Source organism: Heterodontus francisci, chromosome 13 (assembly GCF_036365525.1).
Source record: "Heterodontus francisci isolate sHetFra1 chromosome 13, sHetFra1.hap1, whole genome shotgun sequence".
In the NCBI taxonomy this organism is placed as follows: domain Eukaryota; kingdom Metazoa; phylum Chordata; class Chondrichthyes; order Heterodontiformes; family Heterodontidae; genus Heterodontus; species Heterodontus francisci.
The window spans coordinates 19,291,300-19,305,858 of NC_090383.1; the positions used below are offsets into that span (position 1 = coordinate 19,291,300).

The 14,559-nt window shown below is 44.2% G+C and overlaps 1 protein-coding gene across 2 annotated transcripts in view; it reads right to left on the minus strand.

Moving 5' to 3' along the window:
* Window positions 1-14,085, minus strand: part of ccdc170 (coiled-coil domain containing 170) — a 98,261-nt gene extending 84,176 nt beyond the window's left edge. The window contains exons 1-2 of one of the 2 annotated variants that reach the window (XM_068044452.1): window positions 13,886-14,085; window positions 2,367-2,443 (exon numbers count right to left, since the gene is read on the minus strand). In XM_068044452.1, the coding sequence (XP_067900553.1) occupies window positions 2,367-2,443; window positions 13,886-14,011 (203 nt within the window). In that variant the 5' untranslated portion in view covers window positions 14,012-14,085. Of the gene's footprint in view, window positions 1-2,366; window positions 2,457-13,885 lie in introns of both variants that reach the window. The other variant, XM_068044453.1, reaches the window with a different exon arrangement.
* Window positions 14,086-14,559: the final 474 nt, after the last annotated feature.

The window sequence follows — 14,559 nt, forward strand, 5'->3', positions numbered from 1 at the left end:
GGGCTAGCTAACAGGAAACAGAGAGTAGGCATAAATGAGTCATTTTCTGGTTAGCGAGATGCAACGAGTGGTGTGACACAGGGATCAGTGCTGGGACTTCAACATTTTACAATTTATATAAATTACTTGAATGAAGGGACCAAAGGTGTGGTTGCTAAATTTGCTGACAACATAAAGATAGGTGGGAAAGTAAGTTGTGAAGAGGACATAAGGAAGCTACAAAGGGATATAGATAGGTTAAGTGACTGGGCAAACATCTGGCAAATTGAGTATAATGTGGGAAAATGTGAAATTGTCTATTTTGTCAGGAAGAATAAAAAAGAAGCACATTATCTAAATGGTGAGAGATTGCAGAGGGATCTGGGTATCCTAGTGCATAAATCACAAAAAGTTAGTATGCAGACACAGCAAGTAATTAGGAAAGATAATAGAATGTTATCATTTATTGCAAGGGGAATTGAAGGGAGGTTATGCTTCAGTTATACAGGGCATTGGTGAGACCACATCTGGAGTACTGTGTACAGTGCTGGTCTCCTTATTTAGGAAGGATGTAAATGCGTTGGAGGCAATACAGAGAAGTTTTACCAGACTAATACTTGGAATGGGCGGGCTGTCTTGAGGAAAGATTGGACAGGCTAAGCTTCTACCCGCTGGAATTTAGGAGAGTAAGAGGCGACTTGATTGAAACATATAAGATCCTGAGAGGTCTTGACAGGGTGGATGTGGAAAGGATGTTTTCCCTTGTGGGAGAATCTAGAACTAGGGGTCACTGTTTAAAAATAAGGGGTTGTCCATTTAAGACAGAGATGAGGAGAAATTTTTTCTCTCAGAGGGTCGTGAGTCTTTGGAATTCTCTTCCCCAAAAGGCAGTGGAAGCAGAGTCTTTGAATATTTTAAAGACAGAGGTAGATAGATTCTTGATAAGCAAGGGGGTGGAAGGTTATCGGGGGTAGGTGGAAATGTGGAGTAATCAGTTCAGCCATAAACTTATTGAATGGCGGAGCAGACACGAAGGGCCGAGTGGCCTACTCCTGCTCCTAATTCGTATGTTCGTATGTCCTTCTTGAACTGACTGCAGCCTTTGACAACGTTGGCCACACCATCTTCCTCCAACGTCTCTCCACTGTTGTCCAGCTGGATGGGACTGCTCCCACCTGGTTCCATTCTTATCTATCCAGCTGTAGCCAGAGAATCACCAGCAATGGCTTCTCTTCCTGCTCCCACACCATTACCTCTGCTGTCCCCCGAGGATCTCTTTTTAGCCTCCTCCTATTTCTCATCTACATGCTGCCTCCGGTGACATCATCCAAAAACACAGCATTCGTGCATTGACAACATCCAGCTTTACCTCACCACCAGCTCTCTTGACCCCTCCACTGTCTCCAAATTGTCAGACTACTCGTCTGACATCCACTATTGGATGAGTTAAATGTTCCTCCACTGAATATTGGGAAGACTGTAACCATTGCCTTTGGTCTCCAACCCAAGCTCTGTTCCCTAGCCACCAACTCCATCCCTCTCCCTGTAAACTGTCTGGCTGCAAACCAGATTGTTCGCAACCTTGGTGACATATCAGACCTCAAGATGAGCTTCTGACCACATATCTGTGCCATCACTAATACTGCCTATTTCCACCTCCCTAACATTGCCCGACTCTGCCCCTGCCTTAGCTCATCTGTAACTGAAACCTTCATTATGTCTTTGTTACCTCTAGACTTGACTATTCCAATGCTCTCCTGGTTGGTCTCCCACATTCTATCCTCCATAAATTTGATGTAATCTAAAACTCTGCTGCCCATGTCCTACCTCACACCAAGTCCCATTCACTTTGTCAGTGTTCACTGACCTACATTGGCTCCTGGTTAAGAAACGCCTCGATTTTAAAATTCTATCCTTATTTTCAAATCCTTCCATGGCCTCACCCCTCCTTATCTCTGTAATCTCCTCCAGCCCCACAACCATCCAAAATATCTGGGGACCTTGAATTCTGGTCTCTTGAGCACCCCTGATTTTAATTGCTCCAGCATTGGTGGCTATGCCTTCAGCTGCCCTAGACTCTGGAATTCCCTCCATAAACCTCTTCACCTCTCTTTCCTCCTTTAGGATGCTCCTTAAAACCTATCTCTTTGATCAAGCTTTTGGCCATCTGCCCTAATATCTCCTCAAGTGACTTGGTGCCAAATTTTGTTTGGTAACACTCCTGCAATGTACCGTGGGATGTTTTACTACATTAAAGGTGCTGTATAAATACAGATGGTTGTTGTTGCTTCTTTTTCTTTAAATAAATGCTGTCTTAGAATGTACACACACTTGGATACAAGCAAATACACACACTGGTAATATGCCTCTCAGTACTACACTCTTACCTTCCAGTAGTCAGGGTGGCAATTAACTCTTCTTTCTCGGTCAGCTGCCGCTTCATTGCGTTAAGTTGCTCTTGAAGCTGGAACATTAATCTGGTAGTTATAAAGGTAGGCAGGTGCACCTTTCATAGTTCAATAACCAATTTCTGTATCATGGCCACAAAATGCAGCTGTAACCCTAGGTTAAATCAGTTGAGATGCAATAATTACAATAACTATGGTTGTAATGGCTAACTGAGTTTGATTTGTGGGGAACAGTAACTATTCTACTAACCAGCGTGTGAGGAATGGTCACAATCTACACTAATAAGGGACTGGGGCATTCCTGATTTGCCTGTTATAGCAACAAAATCTCCCTTGCTCGTATTGAAATTAAAATAAAAGCTTATATTATAAAGCTTGTAAAGCTTGTGGGATATGGCAAGCGGGTGGGAAAGTGGAGTTGAATCCTAAGATCATCCATGATCATTTTGAATGGCGGAGCAGGGTCGATGGGCCATATGGTCCAAAGGCCCGCTACCCGACCCGAACACGACGAGGCCCGATGACATGTGTCGGGTTTGGGTCGGGTCGCTCTTCTGGGTCTGGCCTCCAGGCTCGGGTCGGACACACAAAGTAAGTATTGCTGGTAAGTGTTAAAAGTAAAAAGCCTGCCTGAGCTGCGAGTCCGGAACGTCAAGGAGGGAAACTCTGAGTCTGCGCAGTGAGCGTCTCTATAATGTCATCACGCTCATGCTGCAGCTTCCTGCAGATTCAGAGTCGCAAGGTAGGTAAAGGGAACATTCCGATGGTCGGATTGGGAAAAAATGGAGGGACTCGGGCCGGGTCGGGCTTGGGTCCGATGTGATTCTGTCGGGTTCGGGTTGGTTTTTTTTCCCCTGACCTGAGCAGGCCTTTAATATGGTCTACCCCTGCTCCTATTTCTTGTGTTCTTGTGTAATGATATGCAAGGCCAGGGGCAGAGACAAGTGTTCAGTTAGTTTGTACTTTGTTAAGGTGCAATTACCTTGTATATTTAATCACCTCTAAATAGTGTCGAGATACACCTTGCACTGCTCAAGTTTATTTTGCGTGGAACATTGTTTTTCACCACTTCAGTGATGAGAATCCACCTTACAAGCTGAGCAGATATTCAAATAGTTCCTTACACAACAGTGTATACTTAAATAAGTGTTGAGTATTAAATATGCTTTCATATTACAGGTAGATAAACTAGTTAATGTTCCAGAGGTGACAGCTCGTATTGAGCTAGATTAAGCGTGAACCCTCATTCCAACAAGCCCAAATATGTCCACTGCTTCCCCTTAAAACCAACCCCTGCATATAGTGGGCAAATCATGTTACCCTTTCTTTAACTATCCTTTGATACATTTATAAAATCCTTTACTGTTTCACTGTATGTTACCAGTCTTTCTACACCCCTCCCTTTAGCCTTTCCACCTTTTTTTGCTTCCCCTCTATATTTCCCATACTCTGCTTAATATTTCCCATATCATTAGCCCTAGATTTTAAATGTGCTCCTCTCTTATGTTTTATTTAAAATTTTATATTTCTTACTATCCAGCTGCACCCCCTTCATTTCTTACGAGAATATCACCGATCTGTACCCTAATCAGCTCCTGTCAGGAAGTTTCCCATTCTTTGAGGGTCATTTTGACTTTGGTGATAGCATATAATAGCTGACATCAGATCAGCCATCCATAAGACATAGCACCTGATTTGACTTCAATGGCAATAATAATAATTAGGACAAAGAAAGAACACAGGAAAAGGCGGAGGCCATTCAGCCCTTCAAGCCTGTTCCACCATTCAATGATATCATGGCTGATCTGTATCTTAACGCCATCTGGCCGCCTTGGTTCCATAACCCTTGATACCCTTGCCTAACAAAAAGATATCAATCTCGCTTTTGAAATTTTCAATTGGCATAGCCTCAATGGTTTTTGGGAGAGAATGTTCCAGAGTTCCACTACCCTTTCTGTAAAGACGTGCTTTCTGATAATACCCTGAAATGCCTATCTCTACTTGTAAGGTTTTGCCTCTTTTTCTGGACTCCCCCAACACAGGAAATTATTTCTCTCTAACTATCCTTTCAAATCCTTTAATCACTTTAAACACCACAATTAGATCACTCCTTAATCTTCTATACGTAAGGGAATATAAGCCTAGAGTTTTTTTTTTTTAAGAGATACAGCACTGAAACAGGCCCTTCGGCCCACTGAGTCTGTGCCGACCATCAACCACCCATTTATACTAATCCTACATTAATCCCATTACCCTCTCACATCCCCACCTTCCCTCAATTCCCCTACCACCTACCTATACTAGGATCAATTTATAACAGCCAATTTACCTATCAACCTGCAAGTCTTTGGCTGTGGGAGGAAACCGGAGCACCCGGCGAAAACCCACGCGGTCACAGGGAGAACTTTCAAACTCCGCACAGGCAGTACCCAGAATCGAACCCGGGTCGCTGGAGCTGTGAGGCTGTGGTGCTAACCAATGTGCCACTGTGCCGCCCATGTTGGCCTTGCAAAATTTAATTCCATGTTAGGATGGTGTGCGACCTGGAGGCGATGGTGTTCCCACGTGCCCGCTACACCCGTCCTCTAGATGGTAGAGTCCATGGGTTTGGGAGGCGGTGCTGAAGAAGCCCTGGTGAGCTGCTGCAGTACATCTTGTATTAAATTTCATTTTTTTAAAAAGATGTACAGATTCAAATTCATTGTCTCAGTAATTCCCTGTGGCAAAGGACCTCATACTTGAATAAGAGATTTCCTGAATAAATTTCTCCTAACCCCTTTTCTCATCTTCTTGTTTCACAATTTAAAATTATAAATACTCATCATTGACTTTGCAAGCAGAGGAGTAAGCCTTTGTTTTCTATAATTCAGTGCTCAAAATTGCGCACAATATTCTTAAGTATTGCCTACCTTTGCCTAAAATGCTTAAACTTTATGCTTTTAATTAGAAAACCTATAATTACCATTGGCTCTTTCTATGGCTTTATCAACATTCCCTCACTCTATCAAGGGATTATCTATTAAACCTCTGGTCTCTCTGTTCCTCCACACCCTTTAGTTCTTTTCCATGGAGTTTATACTTCCATTCTTCATTTTCCTTCCAAAATTCACTGTCGTTTTTCTCTGCTTTAAATTACATCTACCACCTGACTGCCCATTCCCCGAATCTGTTTTTCACGAATCCAGTATTTCACGGCCCCACTGCTATTTGTCAAAACCCCTACTTTTGTGTCATCAGCAAATGTTGGTTTTGTGCTGCTTACACCCAAATCTATAACACACACACAAACAACTTTCAATAACAAAAGTTACCTCAGCATTGACCCCTGGGGTACACTACTTTTTACCTTTCTCCAATCCAAGCAACATTCATTAACTCCATTCCTTTGCTTCCTGTCCATCATCAAATAATTTTCTATCCAAGTTGCTATATTTCTTCGCATTTATTAAACTTGTTAAACAAGATTTGCCTTTAACAAATCCAGGATGGCTATCCTCAGTTAATCCATGCACTCTAAATGCTCACTAATTGGATCCTGAATTCTAGATTCCAAGTGTTTTGCAGAAACTGACTTAATATTAGCTCGTGAATAGATAATCATTATATCTTTCTCATTAATACAAAATAAAAATACTGCAGTTGCTGGAAATCTGAAATAAAAACAGAAAATGCTGGAAATGTTCAGTAGGTGTAGCAGCATCTGTGGAGAAAGAAACAGAATTCATGTTTCAAGTCAATGACCTGTCATTAGGAGACCATCAACCTGAAATGTTAACTCTGTTTCTGTCTCCACAGATGCTGCCAGACCTGCTGAGCATTTCCAGTTTTTGTATCTTTCTCATTAACTCGTCTATAGTACACAATGTTCTGAAATCATCCAGTTATACTGGAAGCAGGACACAGGCCTTGATAAAAAGTTAATGATATGTGTCTTTGAAGGGGGAAATACATATGCAATACACAATTTTAGAGCAGGTTAATTGGTACTCTAATGTGCTGACAGAACTCAGTTGGGATGGAGGACAATACATTGTAAAGCAATGCAAAGGTATTTCAGGATCTTGATTCATGGATGGGGCACTGCTTTATAAGGCCATGGTATTGGACACATGCAGATTATTGCTGTACATTGGATACTTCAGGTGTTTTGCTAATTTGAGTCTGCCATGAAATTCTTGTTGAGTCACAAAACCTGTCTTCTGACCAGGGTTTTCTTCCTTTGGTTCTTGCTCTCTGTATCCTCCTGCCTGTTCCATGGCAAGGCTCCTTTGTTGGACAAAGTTGCATAACAGATAGTAGATAACAATAATTTTGGACACCTTGGCTGGCTTGTATTGCAATACTCTCTTTGATCAGTGCAGGCCTCTTTTGCTTTAGGATGCAGATCTACTGTTTCACCAGAGCCCTGTTGCCATAATTTTCCTTATTGCATCACCTTTCAGGTCTTCTTGTTGGATATCTTAAAGCAGCAAGCAACTATGGCGGTCGTCATAGCCCCAAAGTTCCCTTGTGGTCTTTCTGGTCCTCAAAATAATTGTGTTGCAAGCTATTCGCCTAATTTAAACCCTTTAGCCTGGATATCATTCTGGTGAATCTGCACTGCACCCTCTTCAAGATCACTATATCCTTCTTGAGTTATGGTGCCAAAAAATGAATGAAGTATTCCAGATGGAGTCTAATTGGAACTCTACAATTGTAACATAACATCTACCACTTTATATTCCAGCCCTCTCGGGAGAAAGGCCATCATTCTGTTAAGCACGTTTAATTTTTTTTTTGTACCAGTCTATTCATGATTTCTGTACTTGGACCTCTAAATATATTTGCTCATCCACAATTCCTAGCTTCGTGCCACTTATAAAATAGGCTGACCTGTTTCTTAGGTCCAAAGTTGATGACCTAACACTTTCCTACATTAAACTCCAGCTGCCACAGCTTTGCCCACTCACCTAATCTACCAATGCTCCTTTACAACTTTTTGCTTCGATCTACACTATTTACTGGACCATCTAAATTTGGGTTACCAGCAAATTTAGATGTACAACTCTCTATACTTATAAATGACTTGGATGAAAGAATAATGAAAAGCTGAGACCGCAGTACAGATCCCTGGGGGATACCACTAATTACATCCTGCCAAATGGAGTACATACACATTATCTTTACTCTTTGACAGCTATCTCCTAACCAATACCCTATCCAAGCCAATAGGTTGCCTCCATTTCAACATGTTCTCATTTGTTAACAAAAAAATCTTGTTGAATGCCTTCTGAAAGTCCATATAATATTCACAGACGCTCCCTTATCTACTACATTTGTTATCTTCTCAAACTAGATTTGACTTACCCTTTACAAATCTATGCTGGCTTTCTCTGATCAATTCACATTTGTCCAAATGCTCAGTCACTGTCCCTAATAACAGTAACTTCCTCACAGCTGACTGATTATCTAGTTTTTCTCTCCTACCGTCTCAAATAATGGAATGACATTGACAGTTTTCCAATCCAAGCAAAAATTCCTGAAGTGAGTGTTTTGGAAGATCATGACTAACACCTCACCAATTTCCTCACGTACTTCTTTTTATACCCTGGGGTGGGAGAGATGTAAAACAGGTCACCGACTCGCCATTACTCGTTTTACACTATCGCACAAATTCAAGATATACTCCATTGTGTCATATCCTTCTCCTTTGCTTTCTAGTTAATCTGGGCTAATTTCCTTTACCTCATTGAAATTGTCTGTTTTCCAATCCAGTATCAATGTTTGACTTCCTCTCTTTTTCAATTTTGGTATCAAATCTAATTATGTTGTGGTCACTGCTTACTACAGGTTCCCCTTCCCTCACATTCCCTATTTGCCCCATTCCATTTCGTAGCAATAGATTCAGCATGGCCTCTCGCTTTGTTGGACTAAAAATAGCAGTCCTGGCAAACACATGTTCGTCTTTGTCACTTGTATTATTCATACCCCATTCTATCTATGGATAACTAAAATCATCCATTTTCATGTTCCTGTTGTTTATGGATTTTTCGAATGTATCTATAAATTTCTTCCACTATCTCATGTTCACCATGTCAGTCTGTAATATACCCCCAACAGTTCCCTCTTGTCGCAAAACAGATTCAGCATCTATGGAGAGAGAAACAGAGCTAACATTTCCGGTCTGTCATGTTTCAATTCTGCCGAAAGGTTACTGACCTGAACTTTTAACTCAGTTTCCCTCTCCACAGATGCTGTCAGACCTACTGAGTATTTTCAGCATTTTCTATTTTTATTTCTGACTTCCAGCATCCACAGTATTTTCGTCTTGCAAACAGATTCAGCATTTTGCACCAACCCCCTTTATAATTGTGTTCTGGAGCTGCAGTGGAGGCTTTGACTAACAATGTCAACCATTCTCAGTTCTGTCCAAGAAATCTGAATTCTTTCCCCTTTACATCATCTCTCCAGTCCCTGTCCATCCTGTACAGGCCTCCCTTGTCCTAAAACTGCTCCCAATATTCCAGGAGTCTCAACCCCTTCTGCCTACACACCATCTCTCCAGCCGCACAGTTAATTCCCTTATCTTCTTAACCCTACACTGACTCATACACAGCACAGGGACTAATCTTGAGATTACTATCCTAGGGTCCTGCTCTTTAATCTGTTTCCTCATTGTTAAAATGTCTCCAGTTCTGTTCCTTTCTATGTCAGTAGTTCCAACGTGAACTATGTGAGACTCCTCAAGTCTGTCATGCCATTCAGTTAGATTATGGCTGATCTGTACCTCAAGCTCATTTACCTACTATTTAATTGTTAATTAAATAATTTCTAATTGCAGAAATCCAAGATCACTTGAGTTTTTTTTCATTTTTGCATGTATCATTGGCAAGACCAGCATTTATTGCCCATCCCTGAGAATGTGGTGGGAGACCTTCTTCTCGAGCAGTTTGATACAACTGGGTGGCTTGGCTAGGCAACCTTAGAGAGGGCAGTTTATAGTCAACTACATTTGATGTGGGACTAGTTTGTTCAGTTTGCTTACCCACTGTTTTTTTTCATGTTTGCACTTGCTGCTGTTCAATCTTCAGTCCGTTAACACCCTATCTGTACTAGTGCTTTGTCTTTCAACACACCATTAACATATTGTTTGCCTTTTCTCCATGCCCTTTTGGTGAGCTATGTGGCCTTGTCCAATCTATACCTTCTCCTTTGTTATCTCTTGCCCCACCCCTGCCTCACTTGCTTATAACCTTTGACATTTCTAATATCTAATTTCTAATTTCGGGGCGGCACAGTGGCGCAGTGGTTAGCACCGCAGCCTCACAGCTCCAGCGACCCGGGTTCAATTCTGGGTACTGCCTGTGTGGAGTTTGCAAGTTCTCCCTGTGTCTGCGTGGGTTTCCTCCGGGTGCTCCGGTTTCCTCCCACAGCCAAAAAGACTTGCAGGTTGATAGGTAAATTGGCCATTATAAATTGCCCCTAGTATAGGTAGGTGGTAGGGGAATATAGGGACAGGTGAGGATGTGGTAGGAATATGGGATTAGTGTAGGATTAGTATAAATGGGTGGTTAATGGTCGGCACAGACTTGGTGGGCCGAAGGGCCTGTTTCAGTGTTGTATCTCTAAATCTAAATCTAAATCTAAAATCTAATATTTGCCAGTTCCGAAGAAGGGTCACTGACCCGAAACGTTAACTCTACTTCTCTTTCCACAGATGCTGCCAGACCTGCTGAGTGGTTCCAGCATTTCTTGTTTTCATTTCAGATTTCCAGCATCTGCAGTATTTTGCTTTCATTTTAGTGTTTAATTCACTGCCACTTCTCTTCCAGGAATGCCTACCTTGAAGAAGTTCTGCTCTTCTCTCCGACGGGATTTTCGTTTGTCTCTTTTTTACCTTGTTCACCTTCATTGCTTTCTATTTCCCTCCTGGTGTTTGATAAAGTGTCTACCAAAACTCGTTTTCACAGCCACATCTTCCTCAGTGACTGTCTCCGGCTCCAACTTATTCCACATGGATTCCAACTGCAGTTTCACCCATCATGTTTTGAATCCGCCCAGGATTACAGGTATCTCCGAGAAATACAACGTTCCTCGGCCTGCTACTCTCGCCGCATCCTGACATCCACATTCAGTGCTATGCGCTGCCACATGCACACACTGAACCTCTCTCTCCAGCAGCACCGCCTCACCTTATCTCAGAGCTGTTCTACTCTGCAGTTTCATTTCATCCTTCGTCTCATCCCACGCATTAACAAAAAACTTTTTCTCTTCCTTTCAGGTGTCAAGGAACACAAGCTCCAGCAGCTGATGGGGACGAATGCTACTCCAGATCCTCCTTCCGCTTCACTTCCCTCTGATCCCATCCCTTCTGATCTGACCCCTTGCCGTGTATTCACAATACCCTCTGACCTCCCCCTCTCTGATACTGAACGTTCTGTACTCAGCAAAGGTCTCTGTTTTATCCCCTTACGTCCCCACCTCAATGAATTTCGCGCTCGGCATGACGTTGAGCTCTTCTTCCGTCGCCTCCGCCTCCGGGCTCACTTCTTTGACCAGGAGTCCCCCCCCGCCTGACCACCAGACCCATTCACCCGCCTCCAGCATTCTCCCTCTACCTGGACCCCTCCCCCTGGCCTCTTACCCGCTCTTGATCTCTTCATTGAAAACTGTCGGCAAGACATTGGTCATCTCAATTTCTCTGCCCCCCTCACTCACTCTAACTTGTCCCCCTCTGAACTTGAGGCACTCCGTTCTCTCAGGTCTCACCCCGACATGCAGACAAGGGTGGTGCTGTTGTTGTATGGCGTACCGAACTCTATCTTGCAGAAGCTCAACGCCAACTCACAGACACTTCTTCCTACCTCCCTCTGCACCACCGAACATCTAGCCACTATGCAAAGGACTGTCATTGACCTCATCTCCTCTGGAGATCTTCCCTCTACAGCTTCCAACCTCATAGTCCCGCAACCCCGGACAGCCCGCTTCTACCTCCTTCCCAAAATCCACAAACGGGACCCATTGTGTCAGCCTGCTCCTGCCCCACTGAACGTATTTCTTCCTATCTTGACTCGATCTTTTCTCCGCTGGTCCAGTCTCTTCCCACCTACATCTGTGACTCTTCTGACGCCCTACTTGATTTTGACAATTTCCAGTTTCCTGGTCCCAACCGCCTCCTCTTCACTATGGACGTCCAATCGCTCTACACCTCCATCCCCCATCAGGGTGGTTTAAGGGCTCTCCGCTTCTTCCTTGAACAGAGGCCCAACCAGTCCCCATCCACCACCACCCTCCTCCGCCTGCCTGAACTTGTTCTCACATTGAACAACTTCTCCTTCAAGTCCACTCACTTCCTTCAAGTAAAAGGTGTTGCTATGGGTACCCACATGGGTCCTAGTTATGCCTGTCTTTTTGTGGGATATGTCGAGCATTCTTTGTTCCAGTCCTACTCAGGCCCCCTCCCCCAACTCTTTTTCCGGTACATTGATGACTGTATCGGTGCTGCTCCCGCCTCGAACTGGAAAACTTTATCAACTTTGCTTCCAATTTCCACCCTTCTCTCACCTTGACATGGTCCATCTCTGACACTTCCCTTCCCTTCCTCGACTTCTCTGTCTCCATCTCTGGGGATAGGTTGTCTACTAATATCCATTATAAGCCCACCGACTCCCACAGCTACCTCAACTACACTTCTTCACACCCTACCTCCTGTAAGGACTCCATTCCATTCTCCCAGTTTCTCCGTCTCCGACGCATATGCTCTGATGATGCCAACTTCCATGATGGTGCTTCTGATATGACTTCCTTTTTCCTCAACCGAGGATTCCCCCCCACTGTTGTTGACAGGGCCCTCAACCGTGTCCGGCCCATTTCCTGCACCTCTATCCTCACCCCTTCCCCTCCCTCCCAGAACCGTGACAGAGTTCTCCTTGTCCTCACTTTCCACCCCATCAGCCTCCATATCCAAAGGATCATCCTCCACCATTTCCGCCACCTCCAGCGTGATGCCACTACCAAACGCATCTTCCCCTCCCTTCCCCAGTCAGCATTCCGAAGGGATCGTTCCCTCCACGACACCCTGGTCCACTCCTCCATTACCCCCACCACCTCGTCCCCGTCCCATGGCACCTTCCCCTGCAATCGCAGGAGGTGTAATACCTGCCCATTTACCTCCTTTCTCCTCACTATCCCAGGCCCCAAACACTCCTTTCAGGTGAAGCAGCGATTTACTTGTACTTCTTTCAATCTAGTATACTGTATTCGCTGCTCACAGTGTGGTCTCCTCTACATTGGAGAAACCAAACGCAGACTGGGTGACCGTTTTGCGGAACACCTCCGCTCAGTCCGCAAGCAGGACCCTGAGCTTCCAGTTGCTTGCCATTTCAACACTCCCCCCTGCTCACATCTCTGTCCTGGGATTGCTGCAGTGTTCCAGTGAACATCAACGCAAGCTCGAGGAACAGAATCTCATTTACCGATTAGGCACACTACAGCCTGCCAGACTGAACATTGAGTTCAATCATTTCAGAGCATGACGGGCCGCCCATTTTACTTTTATTTTTAGTTATTTTTTCTCTTTTTTTTCTTTTTTACATTTTTTACAATTTTTTTTTGTGTTTATTTCATTTCATCTTAGTTTGTTCAGTTTGCTTACCCACTGTTTTTTTTCACGTTTGTACTTGCTTCTGTTCAATCTTCAGTCCTTTAACACCCTATCTGTACTAATGCTTTGAATTTCAACACACCATTAACATATTGTTTGCCTTTGCTCCGTGACCTTCTGGTCAGCTATGTGGCCTTGTCCAATCTGCACCTTCTCCTTTGTTATCTCTTGACCCACCCCTGCCACACTTGCTTATAACCTTTGACATTTCTAATATTTGCTAGTTCCGAAGAAGGGTCACTGACCCGAAATGTTAACTTTGCTTCTCTTTCCACAGATGCTGCCAGACCTGCTGAGTGGTACCAGCATTTCTTGTTTTTATTTTATATTTGATGTGGGACTGGAGGCACATATACATCAGAGCAGGTAAGGTCAGCAGGTTTTCTTGACTAACCTCAAGAAAGTACTTAATTGGTTACAAAGCACTTTGGTACATCTTGAGCCTGTTGAAGGTGCTATATAAATGTCAGTTCTCTCTCCAAAGGATATTAGTCAACAAGTTCGGTTTTTAGGAAAAGGGACAGGTTCATGGTCACACAAGGTGGGATCTGAACTCAGGTTCTCTGGATTTGTTGTTCAGTAACATATCCACAACAATACTGTACCCGGACCCCCAGGGTCGAATTGCCACTCCAGTTTTTTTCAGTGTTTTAAGGGGTCTGCACTGTCATGCTTAAGAAGTGGTTTGGTGGCCCAGACATAAAACCCTAATTTCCCAAGTGGTCTCCCACCACCCAACCGCGCCTCCCCCCCCCCCCCCCCGCCCCACCCCACCCCCGGCCTCCCTCACACTGTAGTCCGAGGCTGCAGCGCCGAGAGAGGTTGGTGTTGAGTGAAGGTCACTTGGCTCACTCACCTCGGACACTCGGTGGCCGGCAGCTGCGGAGCTCATCCGTCCCAGCGAGCGCAACGCACGGTTACTGTTGACATCGATTAGCTCCGGGACCGGGGAGCCCGAATCCGCCCCTCTGCAGCTGGACATTGGGAAATGAGCCAGCAACAACCCCACTGGGAGCTCGGGAACTGACGGGCTGGAAGTGCAGACTTGTCGCCGGCGCCAATCCCGCCCAGCTCCACTGTTACCAGGGTTTCCTGGGGCAACGGTTTGCAACAGCAGCTGGAGGAGGCGCAATGGCATGATTGACATGCAGAGTTACCATCACACAGGTTGGGATTGAAGGGGATTGCTGGAAATCTGAAATTAATAGAGAAAATGCTGCAAAGGAGTCCATTCGGCTTATTGTGTCCGTGCTAGCTTTTTTTTTGAGAGAGCAACCCATATCCAATCAGCTCGGTCAAGTTCCTTATTCAAAGTTGGAGGGTTACCAGCGATGCACTTGTGACCTTGCTGTGCACAAACTTACTGCTGCGTTTTCGGCATTACAACAGTGCTTGCATTTCAAAAGTGTCTCCTTGGTTGTAAAGTGCACTGGGATGTCCTGAGGTTATGAAAGGCACTATATAAAAGCAAGTATTTCTTTCAACCACTCCAGACGCGCAATTGCTTATTCAGTGCTGCTCTCTCTCTTC